Here is a 13,977-nt window from a genome sequence, read left to right on the forward strand (position 1 = left end):
TAAGAATTTATTTAGATCAGAAACATTTTTAATAGGTTAAAAACAAAATTTAAAGTAAAAGAATATGTTTATTTTATTCAAAACATTTATTTTTTAATTTAAAAACCCAGAAGAAAAAAAATATATTTTAATGAGTGCACTTTATATATATATAATAAGTGCACTAATACTTAATGCAACTAATATTTGCATGGTGTTTGGATTAATGAAAAATTCAGATTAGCAGAGTTATAAAAAACTACGTCCAAAAAAAAAAAAAAAAACCAAACTACTGGAGTTGATCCAAAAGCAAATCTCAGGGAATTCTTAATTCATATATTAAACAATATTACCTAAATTTAAATTAAAGTTTTTATTATTAGAAAGTTTATTATCATCAGGCTTCATTTCTTTAAGCCAATTAAAAACTGAAGTTCTAGCATCCATTTCAAGTCATTCTCACATTATAAGAGAAATGAATTCAAAACTGACAATAATGAAAACTTATGTTGCAATAGAAAGTTTGATTGCCCCAGTCACCCATGGATCCACCCAATCACTGACAAATACATATACATTAAAATGTTTATATTGTATTTAATATTATAAAATATTATAATATATAATACAGTAAAATCAATTTAAAACAGAACCTGAATAAAATGGAAACTTGTCTTGATGGAAAAAATTCTTCAGAACGGAATAATTTTCTACATTAAATTTTACAATAAGCTAGAAAACTATATATAACTCATCCAATGTGGTAACAAAACAGATTCTTGGATTTGAAGAACATGTTTTAACCTGAATAAAGCAGAAAATTAAGATTCCACTCATAGACAAATAGATATAACAGTCATTACAAAGCATAACCAACTATATTCTGGAAATGATTTCAAACCTTGTCAGAGAAACAAATGTCACATAACAAAGAGATATAGGATCTTCTGTTAATATTAGTCCGTGTTGGAATTAATTAGGGGTAGAATCAAATACTTTTAAGAATTAACATCTCTCAATAATTTTGAGAAAAAACAACAAATATAATTCATGAAAACAATGAGAATAAGGTAGCACAATACTGCCAATTTGCATTGTATGGAGTAGCTAGTATGTAACTAATGCAAATAAGTTGATTAAAATTTAGATAATTACAGAGATTGAAGTAAACAATTGATTAGAGTTCTGTATTAAAATTCCCCAAGAAGCAAGATCACAGAATAACTCAGGTCTCTGTAAAATTTCCGACAGTGGAACAAAATATTAATTTTTGGTACTTGAAATGGGCTTGTTTGCTATTGCAGATCTCTTAAGGATCATCTGAGAAGTGTTTGAATACCTAGCACAAGATCTTGAGAACACAGAACTTTTTCTATCAAACGGTTCTCAATTTTTGTGTTTGAATACTCTCTTTAGTTGGAATTACTTTGGACTAATTTGAACTAAGCATTATAATAAAATTTTTTTACACATGTAAGAGTGATTTTACTATAAAAAATTAATGTAACCATGTGACATTTAGCTGATGTAGTTTAAAGATTATAAAAAAAAAATAGTATATACAGTAGAGCATTGATTATTCGAATGCCGATCAACTGCAATGTCGATTAACCGAAAGTGTTCCAGTTGAACTGTGTTGTGCTGAATCAAACGTTTTTGATGTTAGATTAACTTCTAAAGCATAATTTCTTTTTTATTTTTTTATTTTTCAATATATTTATTTTGTTTGTACAAAATAAAGAAATAATTTTAATGATATAATAGCCACAATTATTATTATAAACATTTTTGTTAGGCTTCATCAATGAAACATCAACGAAAATTCAACGCAAAGTGACACGCAACAGAGAAAAATTTAAACATGGAATATATTAATACTATTATTGGGATATACTAATATACTAGATTAATAATGTATTTTTTTGTAGATAATCGGTTATCCGAGAAATCAATTTTCTGAACAACCCCAGCCCCCAATTGATTTGGATAATCAATGCTCTACTGTAATATATTTATATTAAAATATGTAGTACATATTAATTTTACAAATTTATTATTTTCTTGAAAAATAATCTACGATTTCTTTTTGTTTTTGGCTGCAACATTTAACAGAAAAATGAACAAAATTGGTTCAGATTAAGCAGGGTTTGAATTAGTGAAAGTTCTCAAAAAATTACTGTTCTAATATCGAATACATAGCTTTCGAACAATTTTTAAATTTAAAATTTTAACATATTTTTAAAATTCCAAAACGTAAAATACTAAATATTTAACCAAAAATAACATATTATATACAATGTAAAAATAAACCTATATAACGTATAATATACATTAAACGAGTTAAAATCGCCACCAGTTTAAGGGTTTTTAATTCCCACTTGTTTTTCTATCACGTATTTCCATGCTGTTGGAAGAGCATTGGCGTCCTTGGCGTTTAAGCAGTTGTTATTTATTTTGCTCTTATATATCTCCATTTTTTCCATACCAAAGGCAATAGTTGGGGAATGGACCGGTTTAATTATCTTTGCCTCATCCCACTTTACACTTGCTCCATCCGTTTGCGCCATAATTGCCAAGATGGTGTTGTTGTGCCCTTTACTGACGTCATACATGTGTTCTTTTATACGCACCCCCAAGTTTCTTGTGGTGACACCCACATAATCTTTCGCTACTCCTAATTGCTGATTTTCAAAAGGAATTCTATAAACTCCAGCCTTTTCTTTCATTCCTACCTTGTCCTTATCATTCCTTAACAATCTGTAGATGTTTGGCGCCCGTTTATACACAGTTCTCGTGTCTTTATACGTACATAATTCCTCCATTATTCCCTCTACATTCTTGTTATATGTAAATTTATTAAATCTATTTTTCCTACCATCCCGTTTGCTTGTCCCTTGTTTGTAACCCTTGATCAATCCGTTAATTGTAGACGTTTTGTATCCTAAATTTTTCGCAACCTTTTTGATTCTGTTAATCTCGTTAAGTCGATCCTGTATGTTGGTGCAATATAAGAATGCTCTTTTTATAAGTGCCTTAAACGATGACATCTTGTATCTGAACGGATCATTAGACCATGCCGGAATATATAGAGGAGCATGTGTGGGTTTTAAATACACTGCTGCTTGTACACATCCTTGCTTAAACTTTATGTCAATGTCCAAAAAATGGATCTGCATAGGGCTTTTTTGTTCCAGTTTAATGAAGTAGAAAGGGATTATTTTAGATGGAAGATGGTATTCAGAAAAAAGGAAAGGCACCAAGTAGAATGTAAAGAAGGGTTAAATATAAAATATACAAAAGAGTGGCTAACAAAAAATCAGTTGGTGTTAACAAAGGCTGACAAAACCAAGCAAATGGTGATTATGAAAAGAGGAAGGTATAACGAAGCTATTAAGGATTATATTAGGAAAACTGAATGTGACATAGTAGACGAAAAGATTGTAACAGTAACGAACAACAGGGTTAAAAAGCTTGAAAAAACACCGCTCGCAAAACACATGACCTTATTAAAGAAGTCGCATAACCCTTGCTCCCGAATACCCAGAATATTTGCGTTTGCAAAAACCCACAAGGAGAGCAAGGAAATTAGACCGGTAGTTGAAAAATGTAGTGCACCAACTTTTATACTTAAGAGGAGATTAAAAATGTATATTTACGAAGACTTGGAGGATAATATGTTTGTGGCCCATGATCCAAATAAGTTGGTAAAAGAGTTACAGGAGTTGGTTTTAATGAATGATGAGGTAGGAAAGGTAATGGATTTTGAAAGCATGTACCCTTCCATGAATCTAACATCATGTTTCAATGCTCTTATTGAGTTTATAGTACAAGATAATCCAGGGTTATCAGCGTATATGGAGGACTTAAATAAGCTAGCGGATTTAATGTGTTACCAATCCTTATTTACGTTCTATGGGATAGTGTACAAACAAAGGAAAGGAGTCCCAATGGGTAGTCCCATGTCGGGGCTCTTGTGCGAATTGGTAGTACGTCAACTCGAAAAGGAGGTCCTAGGAGAATTCATGGAGGACATTATATTATACAAAAGATATGTAGATGACGTGTTGATAATTTGGAAGGATGAACGAAGAATTGAAGAATTTTTAAGTATGATAAATAACAATAATCATGGGTTAAAACTAAAACTGGAACAAAAAAGCCCTATGCAGATCCATTTTTTGGACATTGACATAAAGTTTAAGCAAGGATGTGTACAAGCAGCGGTGTATTTAAAACCCACACATGCTCCTCTATATATTCCGGCATGGTCTAATGATCCGTTCAGATACAAGATGTCATCGTTTAAGGCACTTATAAAAAGAGCATTCTTATATTGCACCAACATACAGGATCGACTTAACGAGATTAACAGAATCAAAAAGGTTGCGAAAAATTTAGGATACAAAACGTCTACAATTAACGGATTGATCAAGGGTTACAAACAAGGGACAAGCAAACGGGATGGTAGGAAAAATAGATTTAATAAATTTACATATAACAAGAATGTAGAGGGAATAATGGAGGAATTATGTACGTATAAAGACACGAGAACTGTGTATAAACGGGCGCCAAACATCTACAGATTGTTAAGGAATGATAAGGACAAGGTAGGAATGAAAGAAAAGGCTGGAGTTTATAGAATTCCTTTTGAAAATCAGCAATTAGGAGTAGCGAAAGATTATGTGGGTGTCACCACAAGAAACTTGGGGGTGCGTATAAAAGAACACATGTATGACGTCAGTAAAGGGCACAACAACACCATCTTGGCAATTATGGCGCAAACGGATGGAGCAAGTGTAAAGTGGGATGAGGCAAAGATAATTAAACCGGTCCATTCCCCAACTATTGCCTTTGGTATGGAAAAAATGGAGATATATAAGAGCAAAATAAATAACAACTGCTTAAACGCCAAGGACGCCAATGCTCTTCCAACAGCATGGAAATACGTGATAGAAAAACAAGTGGGAATTAAAAACCCTTAAACTGGTGGCGATTTTAACTCGTTTAATGTATATTATACGTTATATAGGTTTATTTTTACATTGTATATAATATGTTATTTTTGGTTAAATATTTAGTATTTTACGTTTTGGAATTTTAAAAATATGTTAAAATTTTAAATTTAAAAATTGTTCGAAAGCTATGTATTCGATATTAGAACAGTAATTTCTTGAGGATGGCCTATTAGAAGTAGGCTGAAAACGTTTGAATATTAAATTAATAATAAGCTCAGCAAGTGTTTGGTGTGTGATTATATTATATTTGTAAGTATACAGCTGAGGAGGTAAAAATAGTGAAAGTTCATTGTATATATATTGGATTGTTCAGAATGTAATTTTGTTTTTTTACCACTAGAGGGATTAGTTGTATTTTTACCTACCAATTTCATTCTAAATCATATTGTCATTATATAATTTGACAACTGACATTTCAAGGTTTATTTGTAAAAAATTTTGTTTGATTTTTTTGCAATTGTTTTTTTTTTTTTTGGTGTCCCATCAAATATGGAAAATCAAAAGCAGCATTTTTAGCATAATTTGTCTTTTTATTACCGAAAAGGTAAGAATGCTGTTTAAGCAAGACAAAAATTGTGTAACGTGTATGGAGAAGATGTGTTGACAGAACGACAATGCCAAAATGAACAAAATTTTGGTTTGCAAAATTTTGTTCTGGCATTTTGATATTGAAGATGCACCATGTTCTGGAAGGCCAGTTGAAGCTGATAAAGACAAAATAAAGGTATTGATTGAAGCAAATCACTGAATAACAACACAAGAAATCACTAAGAGATTAAATTTATTGAATTCAACTGTTTATGATCACTTGAAACAATTTGGTTTCATTTCAAAGCTTGATATATGGGCTCCACATGTTCTTAATTTAAAGAAAGAGATTTGCTCTGTCGCATTCATATTTGTGATTTGCTTCTCAAACATTAAGAAAATGATCTATTTTTGAAGTGAATTGTAACTGATGACAAAAATTGAATTATGTATAACAATGTCAAATGCAAGTGATCATGAAGTAGAAGAGATGAGCTGACTCAAAGCATTTTGAAAGCTAATATTCTTCAAAAAACAGTGATGCTCTCTGTTTGATGGGATTTTAAGGGAATTGTTTTTTTCAAGTTTCTACCAGATAATTCCACAATTGATTTGGAAGTGTGCCGTCAACTGGACAAATTGAATGATACCATCAAACAGAAAAGGGCAGAATTGATCAACAGAAAAGGTGTAGTGTTTCACCATGATAATGTCAGACCTCACACAAGTTTAGTAACTTGTCATAAGCTGTAACAACTTGGATGGGATGTGCTATCACACCCACCATATTTGCCAGATCTGGCACCCTCAGATTATTACTTGTTCAAATCTTTACAAAATTTTTTAAATGGTAAAACATTTACTTCAAATGAGGATGTCAAAAATCACTTGGATCAAGTTTTTTGTAAGCAAAGATCAGAACTTTTATGAATGGAATCATGCTATTACCAGAAAGATGACACAAATGGTCACTACATAATTCAATAACATATATATTATAAGAAAATTGTTTTTTTTCATGAAAAAAAACAAAATTACTTTCCAAACAACCCAACAGTATATACATTTACAGTAAATACACACTACTGATTCTAAAATGATTAAAAATGTATTATTATTATGTTGAGTTTAGTGAGTTTTACTCGGTTCACACCGCCCATGATCCAAATAAGTTGGTAAAAGAGTTACAGGAGTTGGTTTTAATGAATGATGAGGTAGGAAAGGTAATGGATTTTGAAAGCATGTACCCTTCCATGAATCTAACATCATGTTTCAATGCTCTTATTGAGTTTATNTTTGCAACAAAATATATAAATGTATTATTATTATGTGTTTATATAGGCCTACATGTTAAACTTAAAGACTGAAATCGCTTATTGAGCGAAAAAAAACGACCACAACGCGTTGTGGCTAACTCAAAACGACCACAAATGAAATTCGGCTCATGGCTTTCATATTTGACCACTACGTGTTGTGGTGATAAAGAAAAGCCATAACGCGTTCTGAACGTTAGCTGATGCAACCACGATACAAAGAATAGATTGTATTCAATAAGTTGTAAACAGGCGCATTGCAAACACTTGCGAAGTTTGTATTGTGTTCATTCTTGACCAGTGCTGCCGTTTCTAGAGTAATTATCCTTTTCTAGAGTAATTTCAACCTTACACAGTAATATTTCGGGTAGTCTTAATTTAGGGTAAATCTAGGATAAATCTACCCTCTGTTCAAAAGCAATAGAAATAATGCACATTGAATCTAGGTACATGGGTGTACACTGTACAGTGATACTTCGGTTTTCGTCGCTAATCCTTCCGAAAACAATCGGCAAAATCCCAAACCGACGATATCTAAAGTATTACTGTATATTACATCCGACTAGGATTTCGCTTTTCTCAACCTTGATGCCATTGAGCTATTGGCACTCTTTATATCAGATGTAAATTAATACCTGTGGTAAAGCCTAAAAATCCTAAGACATTTCTCGTAGTTATTAAAATTTTCAAAAACAATAAGAATTGTTCTGGTTATTATTTCACAATAATAGTACAGGGATCTGCGTCATAGAATCGTTCGTTTTACTTTTTTTAGTGAAATTTAGGGTAATTTTCTGCAGTTGAAATTGGTTCGATTGTTTTAGTTAGGATGCTTAATGTTGATAGGGGACGTGCAGCTCCCAGAAATGTTTTAGCTGATGTTATGAGCATTAATGTAATCCATCAGGTCTCTATCAGTTAGCAAACAAGTCTTCTCGATCGACTTTATGCTCGTAATGGATTTACAATTTCTACAGTAACTTTATTAACATTCAGAACGCACCCTCAACTTTATTAACACTTCGCTCAGCATCCATGATAACATTTTGAAGTAAGCAAGGGTTTATAACGTGTCACTCTAAAAGATACTGCAAATGTCGCCCGAAGAACATAAAAACACTAATTAATCTTATAAAATTTGCATATACCAGAAATTGTTTTGAGGTTTATAATGATTTTACAGACGAATAGATGGTGTCAGTATGGGGTCAACGATGGGGCCAAAACTTGCTGAATTAGTTATGAAAAATATAAATGAAAAAATACAAAAATGGAGTTAAAATGGTGATGAGATATGTTGATGACTACTTATTTTAATTTATAATAATAAAATAACAAATGATACAATAATTTTAAATGCTATAAATAATATAAGTAAAGATATAAAATTTGATATTGAATTAGAAAAATTTAACCAAATAAATTTTTTAGATATAACAATAACTAATGAAATAGACAAATTTTTTTTAATACGTTTAAAAACCATGTAGCATCAAAAAACCATCAATTATCAATCCTGCATCCCTGAAACTATAAAAACACACCTACATAATGGGTCTAAAAATATATATACACAAGAACTACTAATAATATAAATCGTAAAATTGAATTAAAAGAATTAGAAAATAAGTTAATTTTGAATAATTACCATAGTTACAAATTAAAAGTGTGGCACAACCAGTATTTAAAAACAGATTTAACATCAAATATAAATAAAATAAGAATTACAAAGCTTTTCCTTATATCAATAATGTTTATAATAATTGTAATAAAATGTAAAATATATATATATATACATACATACATATATATATTGTTCTGGCCCCATCTTTGACCGATAAAATTTCACGTAATATTTACAATAATAATAAATATAAAATGGGTGTTAATAAATTTAAAAAATCAGGAGTTGTATATAAAATTAATTGTAATTGCCAAAATCCAAAAAAAAAAATTATATAGGTGAAACTAGTAGAACATTAGAATTAAGAATTAAAGAACACGAAGCAGCAATTAGATTAAAATACAATAATTGCCATGGTTAAACCATATAAAAAATAGTAATTGTCAAATAGAAATAACATGAAAATAATTCATTCGGAAAAAGATATGTATGAACGTAAATTTAAAGAACATATTGAGATTATAAAATTTAAAGATGATAATCTAATCAATATATCAAATGGTATGCAAATAGATCAACAATGGTACAATATAAGGGGTGGCGCTATGGAAAAAAGTGATTGTAATGTATTTATCGTACAGTGTTGTATCAGAAAATAACTGGAAATATATTGTGAAATTATGTATGTTTTCTCCTGAAAATGTTTTTAATATTTCTATACTGCATATAATTAACCTGTAAAACGATTATACTTACATTTACTGCAACGTTCTATTGTAGAAGATACAAATTCTTTGAAAGTTGTAGTTATATAAGATTTTATGAGCACATGTTCAAAAATATAAAAGTGAGTATGTATCATATTATATTGTTATTTTTATTAGAATTTGTGATGTTATGGAGTAAAACATTATAAAATTATTAATTAAACCTTGCCGTCCGGACTCGAGTTAACTCGGGCAGGATACATAGCGTTACAAAACAAACCGTCGTTAGGACCACCGATTTTGTTTTTAATTTTCGGATGTTTTTTGTCTCCAAATTTTTTCAAAAATTTTTCCCGCGCGAAAAAAAAATTTATATCGTGATTTTAATCTACCTTCAATGACGTATGATTAAAGCTTCATTGTTTTTAATGGTATTTTTTATCATATTTCATTCATCGTTCTAAAGTTGTAGTGCACAGATTTTACTTTGGTAAAGTTATTTAAAGCTAGTTTCTGATGTCAAAAACGACTTCCAATAGTTTTTTAATTTTTTAATTAATAGATTTTATTATATATACGTTTAATTAAGTTGGGGTAGGGTCGGAAATCACAATAAAAAACGTAATTTTTGTAAAATATTTAAAAATATACGACCAGCTANGGGGTCGGAAATCGCAATAAAAAACGTAATTTTTGTAAAATATTTAAAAATATACGACCAGCTAGTATTCACCCTACTTTAAACCCTTCTTTTCATGAAATGTCTATGAGAATGTCCCGGGAAATCCAACACCAGCTGTTCTCAAGGTCATCCAGCTGTAAACACAGTGACTCATTGGTGTCAAATTTTGCAGAAAAGGCCTGACACTTACAAGTATATCTTATTCTATCCGGCATATAGGTTATGCCGGATAGAATAGGAATGTGGAAGGATGTTGCAATTCGAGCTCCTGAGATTTTTGTGTCCTTTTGTGGATATCTATTGTAAATAGCGATATTTTGTGTGTCATTAGTTATTGGAAGACTATAGGATAAGAAAACAATCAAGTAGGCTTAATATATATTTTTTTTAAATCTTAAATAATAGCGTAAAAATGGCCCTGACCGATCCACCGAAACGAAAGTGAACGATAAATCTGACTTCATTACGGTGATATATCTGCCGGTATATCAAAAAGAAAATTGAAAAACTTTTGAGGTTTTGGGATCATTTTCTGGCCTTAAAACTGTAATTTTCGATCAACTTCCGGTCGGAAATCAAATTTAAATTACGAGCTTCCGACTGAATTTAGAATTAGATATTTCACTCCCACTGAGAAGACACTTTCAGTAAACTGTGGTAAAAACTTTATTAAAATTCGTATGACAGAATTTAAATTATAGTGATTCAACAAATCATTCCATTTTAAAATTATTGTCTTTCAAGGTTGTCATGACTATGGCCAACGATATATATGTTCTAAATTATCATAACCGGAAGTCTAAACTTTTCTGTTTTAATTTCATTAGATAGATAGACTGTCATATATTTCTGAAATTATTTATTGCAGTTTGATTACTTATTCATTAGTAGTGTTTTAGTTATTAGTAATTCACTTTATTTATTCAAAAATTAGTTTTACAAGTATATACTGAATCATGATGGAAGAATTTAGTTGTTCTCCAGTTAAAAAACATTCGAACGACGAAGAGGAAGATGTCGGTCTCTCCCAAATTCTTTTTGTTAAAAACGTAATCATTAAATACATGGAAGAATATGCTAGCTCCAAATTAGGATCGAAAATCCATGTCCAATTTATAACAGAAATAATAGTAGAAATATATAAAGATAATAGAATAAAAATTGACGGCCGAATAAACGAAATCAATAATAAAATAGATAAATTACTGAGTAATACCAAAAAGAATGAACAGGTTATAACATATGCAAACAAAGTAAAGGAAGAGAAACAGCATCAAAAAGAGGGTAAGGCAATAGTAATAGAGAGGTTGAGGCGCACGTTTTAAACGTGTAAACGTGTACGTGTGACGTTCGGCGCCGCTTTCCCGTAAGCCTAAAAGTTTGACGATGGTGTTTAGAATGTCGAGCGTGATTCCTCCGACTATCCAAACACCATTGTCAAACTTTTAGGCTTACGGGAAAGCGGCGCCGAACGTCACACGTACACGTTTACACGTTTAAAATGTGCGCCTCAACCTCTCTAATAATAAACCATAAAGATAATAACGTTGAATCAGAGGAAATTAAAAATAAGGTAAAAAATATTATAGACCCTGTTAAAATTGGGATTGGAATAAAAAATGTCCGCAAATTACGAAATAAGGCAATTCTAATAGAAGTAGAAAATATTAATCGAAGCGAAAGACTGATAAAAGAAATAGATAAAAGAGAAGATTTGATTGCTAGAAAACCAAAAAAGATAATGCCTAAAATATGTATATATAATGTCCCAAAAGAAATAGGAAAAGAAGCCTTAATTGACAAAATGTATAAACAGAATGATTATTTTACTACAGAGTACGTTGATATAGAAGATTACACTAAGGATATCAAGGTAAAATATAAATGGGTAAAGGCAGATGACGTTAAACATTGGATATGTGAGGTTTCCCCTAAATTAAGACTACTACTATTAAAACAGAAAAAGGTAAATCTGGGATGGGTTAGATGTACTGTACATTAAAGGAATATTTTAGCATACTGCAAAGCTACAAATGTTGTAAATATGGGCATACAGCCCACGAATGTCGCAATGATCGCAATTACTGTACACATTGTGCTGGAGATCATAGGTTTAACGAATGCAAAAATGAAGATAATATTCCTAACTGTATAAACTGTATTAAATCAAAACAAAAAACCTTCACCCATAAAGCAGTAAGCGATGAATGCCACGAAAGACAAAAGATTATTAAAAATATTACAGCTAAAATAAATTATGGAAATTGATAACTTAATAAATAACAATAGAAGAACAGAAATAGAAAATGGAAAAATAAAATGTTTGCAAATTAACTAGACAGAAGTATTAGTGCTGTATCACAGGTAGTGGGTAATAAACTACAACACTACAATATAATACTTGTTTAAGAACCGTATTGTCGGGAAAGAAAACCTATGGGTTGGCCTTTGAAAACCCAAGTCCTATATAACAGCGATGGGGAAACCCCATGAACTATTATTGTCCTAAATAATCCAAATATTTAATGTATGTTGTTAACAGGTTATTGCAATCAACACATGACCACGATTGAACTTTTAAATGCTAATAAAAAATGGATAGTAAGCAATTTCTATTTCCCAATGAAAGTGAATATCACTACCCATTTGGAAATTTTAGACAGAATATGCAGCAGATACCAACAAAGTCACGGAATATTAGGTGAAGACAGAAATGCACATTCGTATGTATGGTTTGATGAGAACTCTGATCTTAGAGTAGGCGAAATTGAAAAATTTGTAAACAGAAAAAACCTGTTCATTCTTAACGAACCAGATATGCAAAGCACGTTTGAAAGCTCAAATGGAAGTTCAAAGATAGACTTAACAATAATAAATAATAGAGCGATAAATGAGGATGATAAATGGACAGTATGTGATGAAACGAGTCTATCTGAACATAGGTACATTACATTTGAAATTAATCAGAAGATTCACTATAATGGTATTAAAAAGTATAACTTAAAAAGAGCTAACTGGGAAAGAATAATGGAAGACTTAAAATCTGCAAAGATAGATTTGAGAAATATGGAAAATTGCCACCAGGCAGAAGCAGTACTTACGAAGTTAATTCGGATAATAACAAAAGCAATTGAAAGGAATATCCCACTGTACGACGATAGGAAAAAAATAGTGAAATGGTGGACTCCTGAATTAAAAGCATTAAAAAGTAAAGTAAGAGCAAAAAGAAAGAGATAACAAAAATGTAGCGATCAGAACTTGAGAACTATTTTTAGAGAACAATATCTAGAGAAACAGAAAAATTATAAGAGAAGGATAAAAGAAAGTAAAGAAAAGAGTTGGATACAATTCTGTGAAAAATGTGCTGGAGACCCCTGGGGTTTAATCTATAAAATCACAGCTGGGAAATTAAGAATAAGATTTCAGTTAACAGAAATTAAACAAGAGAATGGATCTGTTACAGCTACAGCAGAGGAGAGCTTAAAATTATTACTTACGGAATTCGTTAAAATAGATGATAAAAATAAAGACAGCAGAGAGCAAAAAAGTTAGGAGAAAGTTTACAATACAAAACAAGTGGTGAAAATGATCCGTTATTCTCAAAGGAAGAGATATCTTGGGTAATATCGAACTTTAAACAAGGGAAAGCCCCAGGACATGATCTAATTACAATAGAAATTGTAAAACAAATAAATAACAGAGAGCCAAATTTTCTATACGAATTATATAACTCTTGTTTAAAATTTGCGGTTTTCCCAGCTGAATGGAAAATTGCGAAAATCTTACCAATCTATAAGGGTAAAAACAAAAATCGAAAAGAAGTAAGAAGTTATAGACCAATCTCTCTCCTTCCTGTTCTGGGAAAGATTTTGGATAAATTAATAGTATATCGTCTTACAACTTGGCTAAATTCAAACAAATGGTTTAACGAAAATCAATACGGGTTTCAAGAAGGACGTTCAGCGGAAGATGCTATATCAAAAGTAATTAAAGATATCGAAGAAGGGAGGAAAAATAACAACTGGACAATTGCTCTCAGTCTTGATATAGAAGGTGCTTTTGATAACGCATGGTGGTCACTAATCCATGCTAAATTAGAGGAAGCAAATTGCCCAAACAATTTGTATCG

The 13,977-nt window shown here is 30.8% G+C and overlaps 2 protein-coding genes across 2 annotated transcripts in view; both read left to right on the forward strand.

The window, feature by feature from the left end:
• The first annotated feature begins 3,143 nt into the window (after window positions 1–3,143).
• Window positions 3,144–4,961, forward strand: LOC111638620. Its single transcript, XM_023384371.1, has one exon. It carries the CDS (start codon window positions 3,144–3,146, stop codon window positions 4,959–4,961), a length of 1,818 nt encoding a protein of 605 aa, XP_023240139.1.
• Window positions 4,962–11,652: 6,691 nt separating this feature from the next.
• The window catches only part of LOC111638631 (multidrug resistance-associated protein 4-like), a 32,679-nt gene continuing 30,354 nt past the window's right edge, over window positions 11,653–13,977 (forward strand). Inside the window, exon 1 of the mRNA XM_023384382.1 lies at window positions 11,653–11,721. Coding sequence (XP_023240150.1) covers window positions 11,653–11,721 — 69 coding nt within the window. The remainder of the gene's footprint in view (window positions 11,722–13,977) is intronic.

The sequence above is a fragment of the Centruroides sculpturatus genome, unplaced genomic scaffold (genome assembly GCF_000671375.1).
Source record: "Centruroides sculpturatus isolate CEXI.00-Female unplaced genomic scaffold, Cexi_2.0 scaffold142, whole genome shotgun sequence".
NCBI lineage: Eukaryota > Metazoa > Arthropoda > Arachnida > Scorpiones > Buthidae > Centruroides > Centruroides sculpturatus.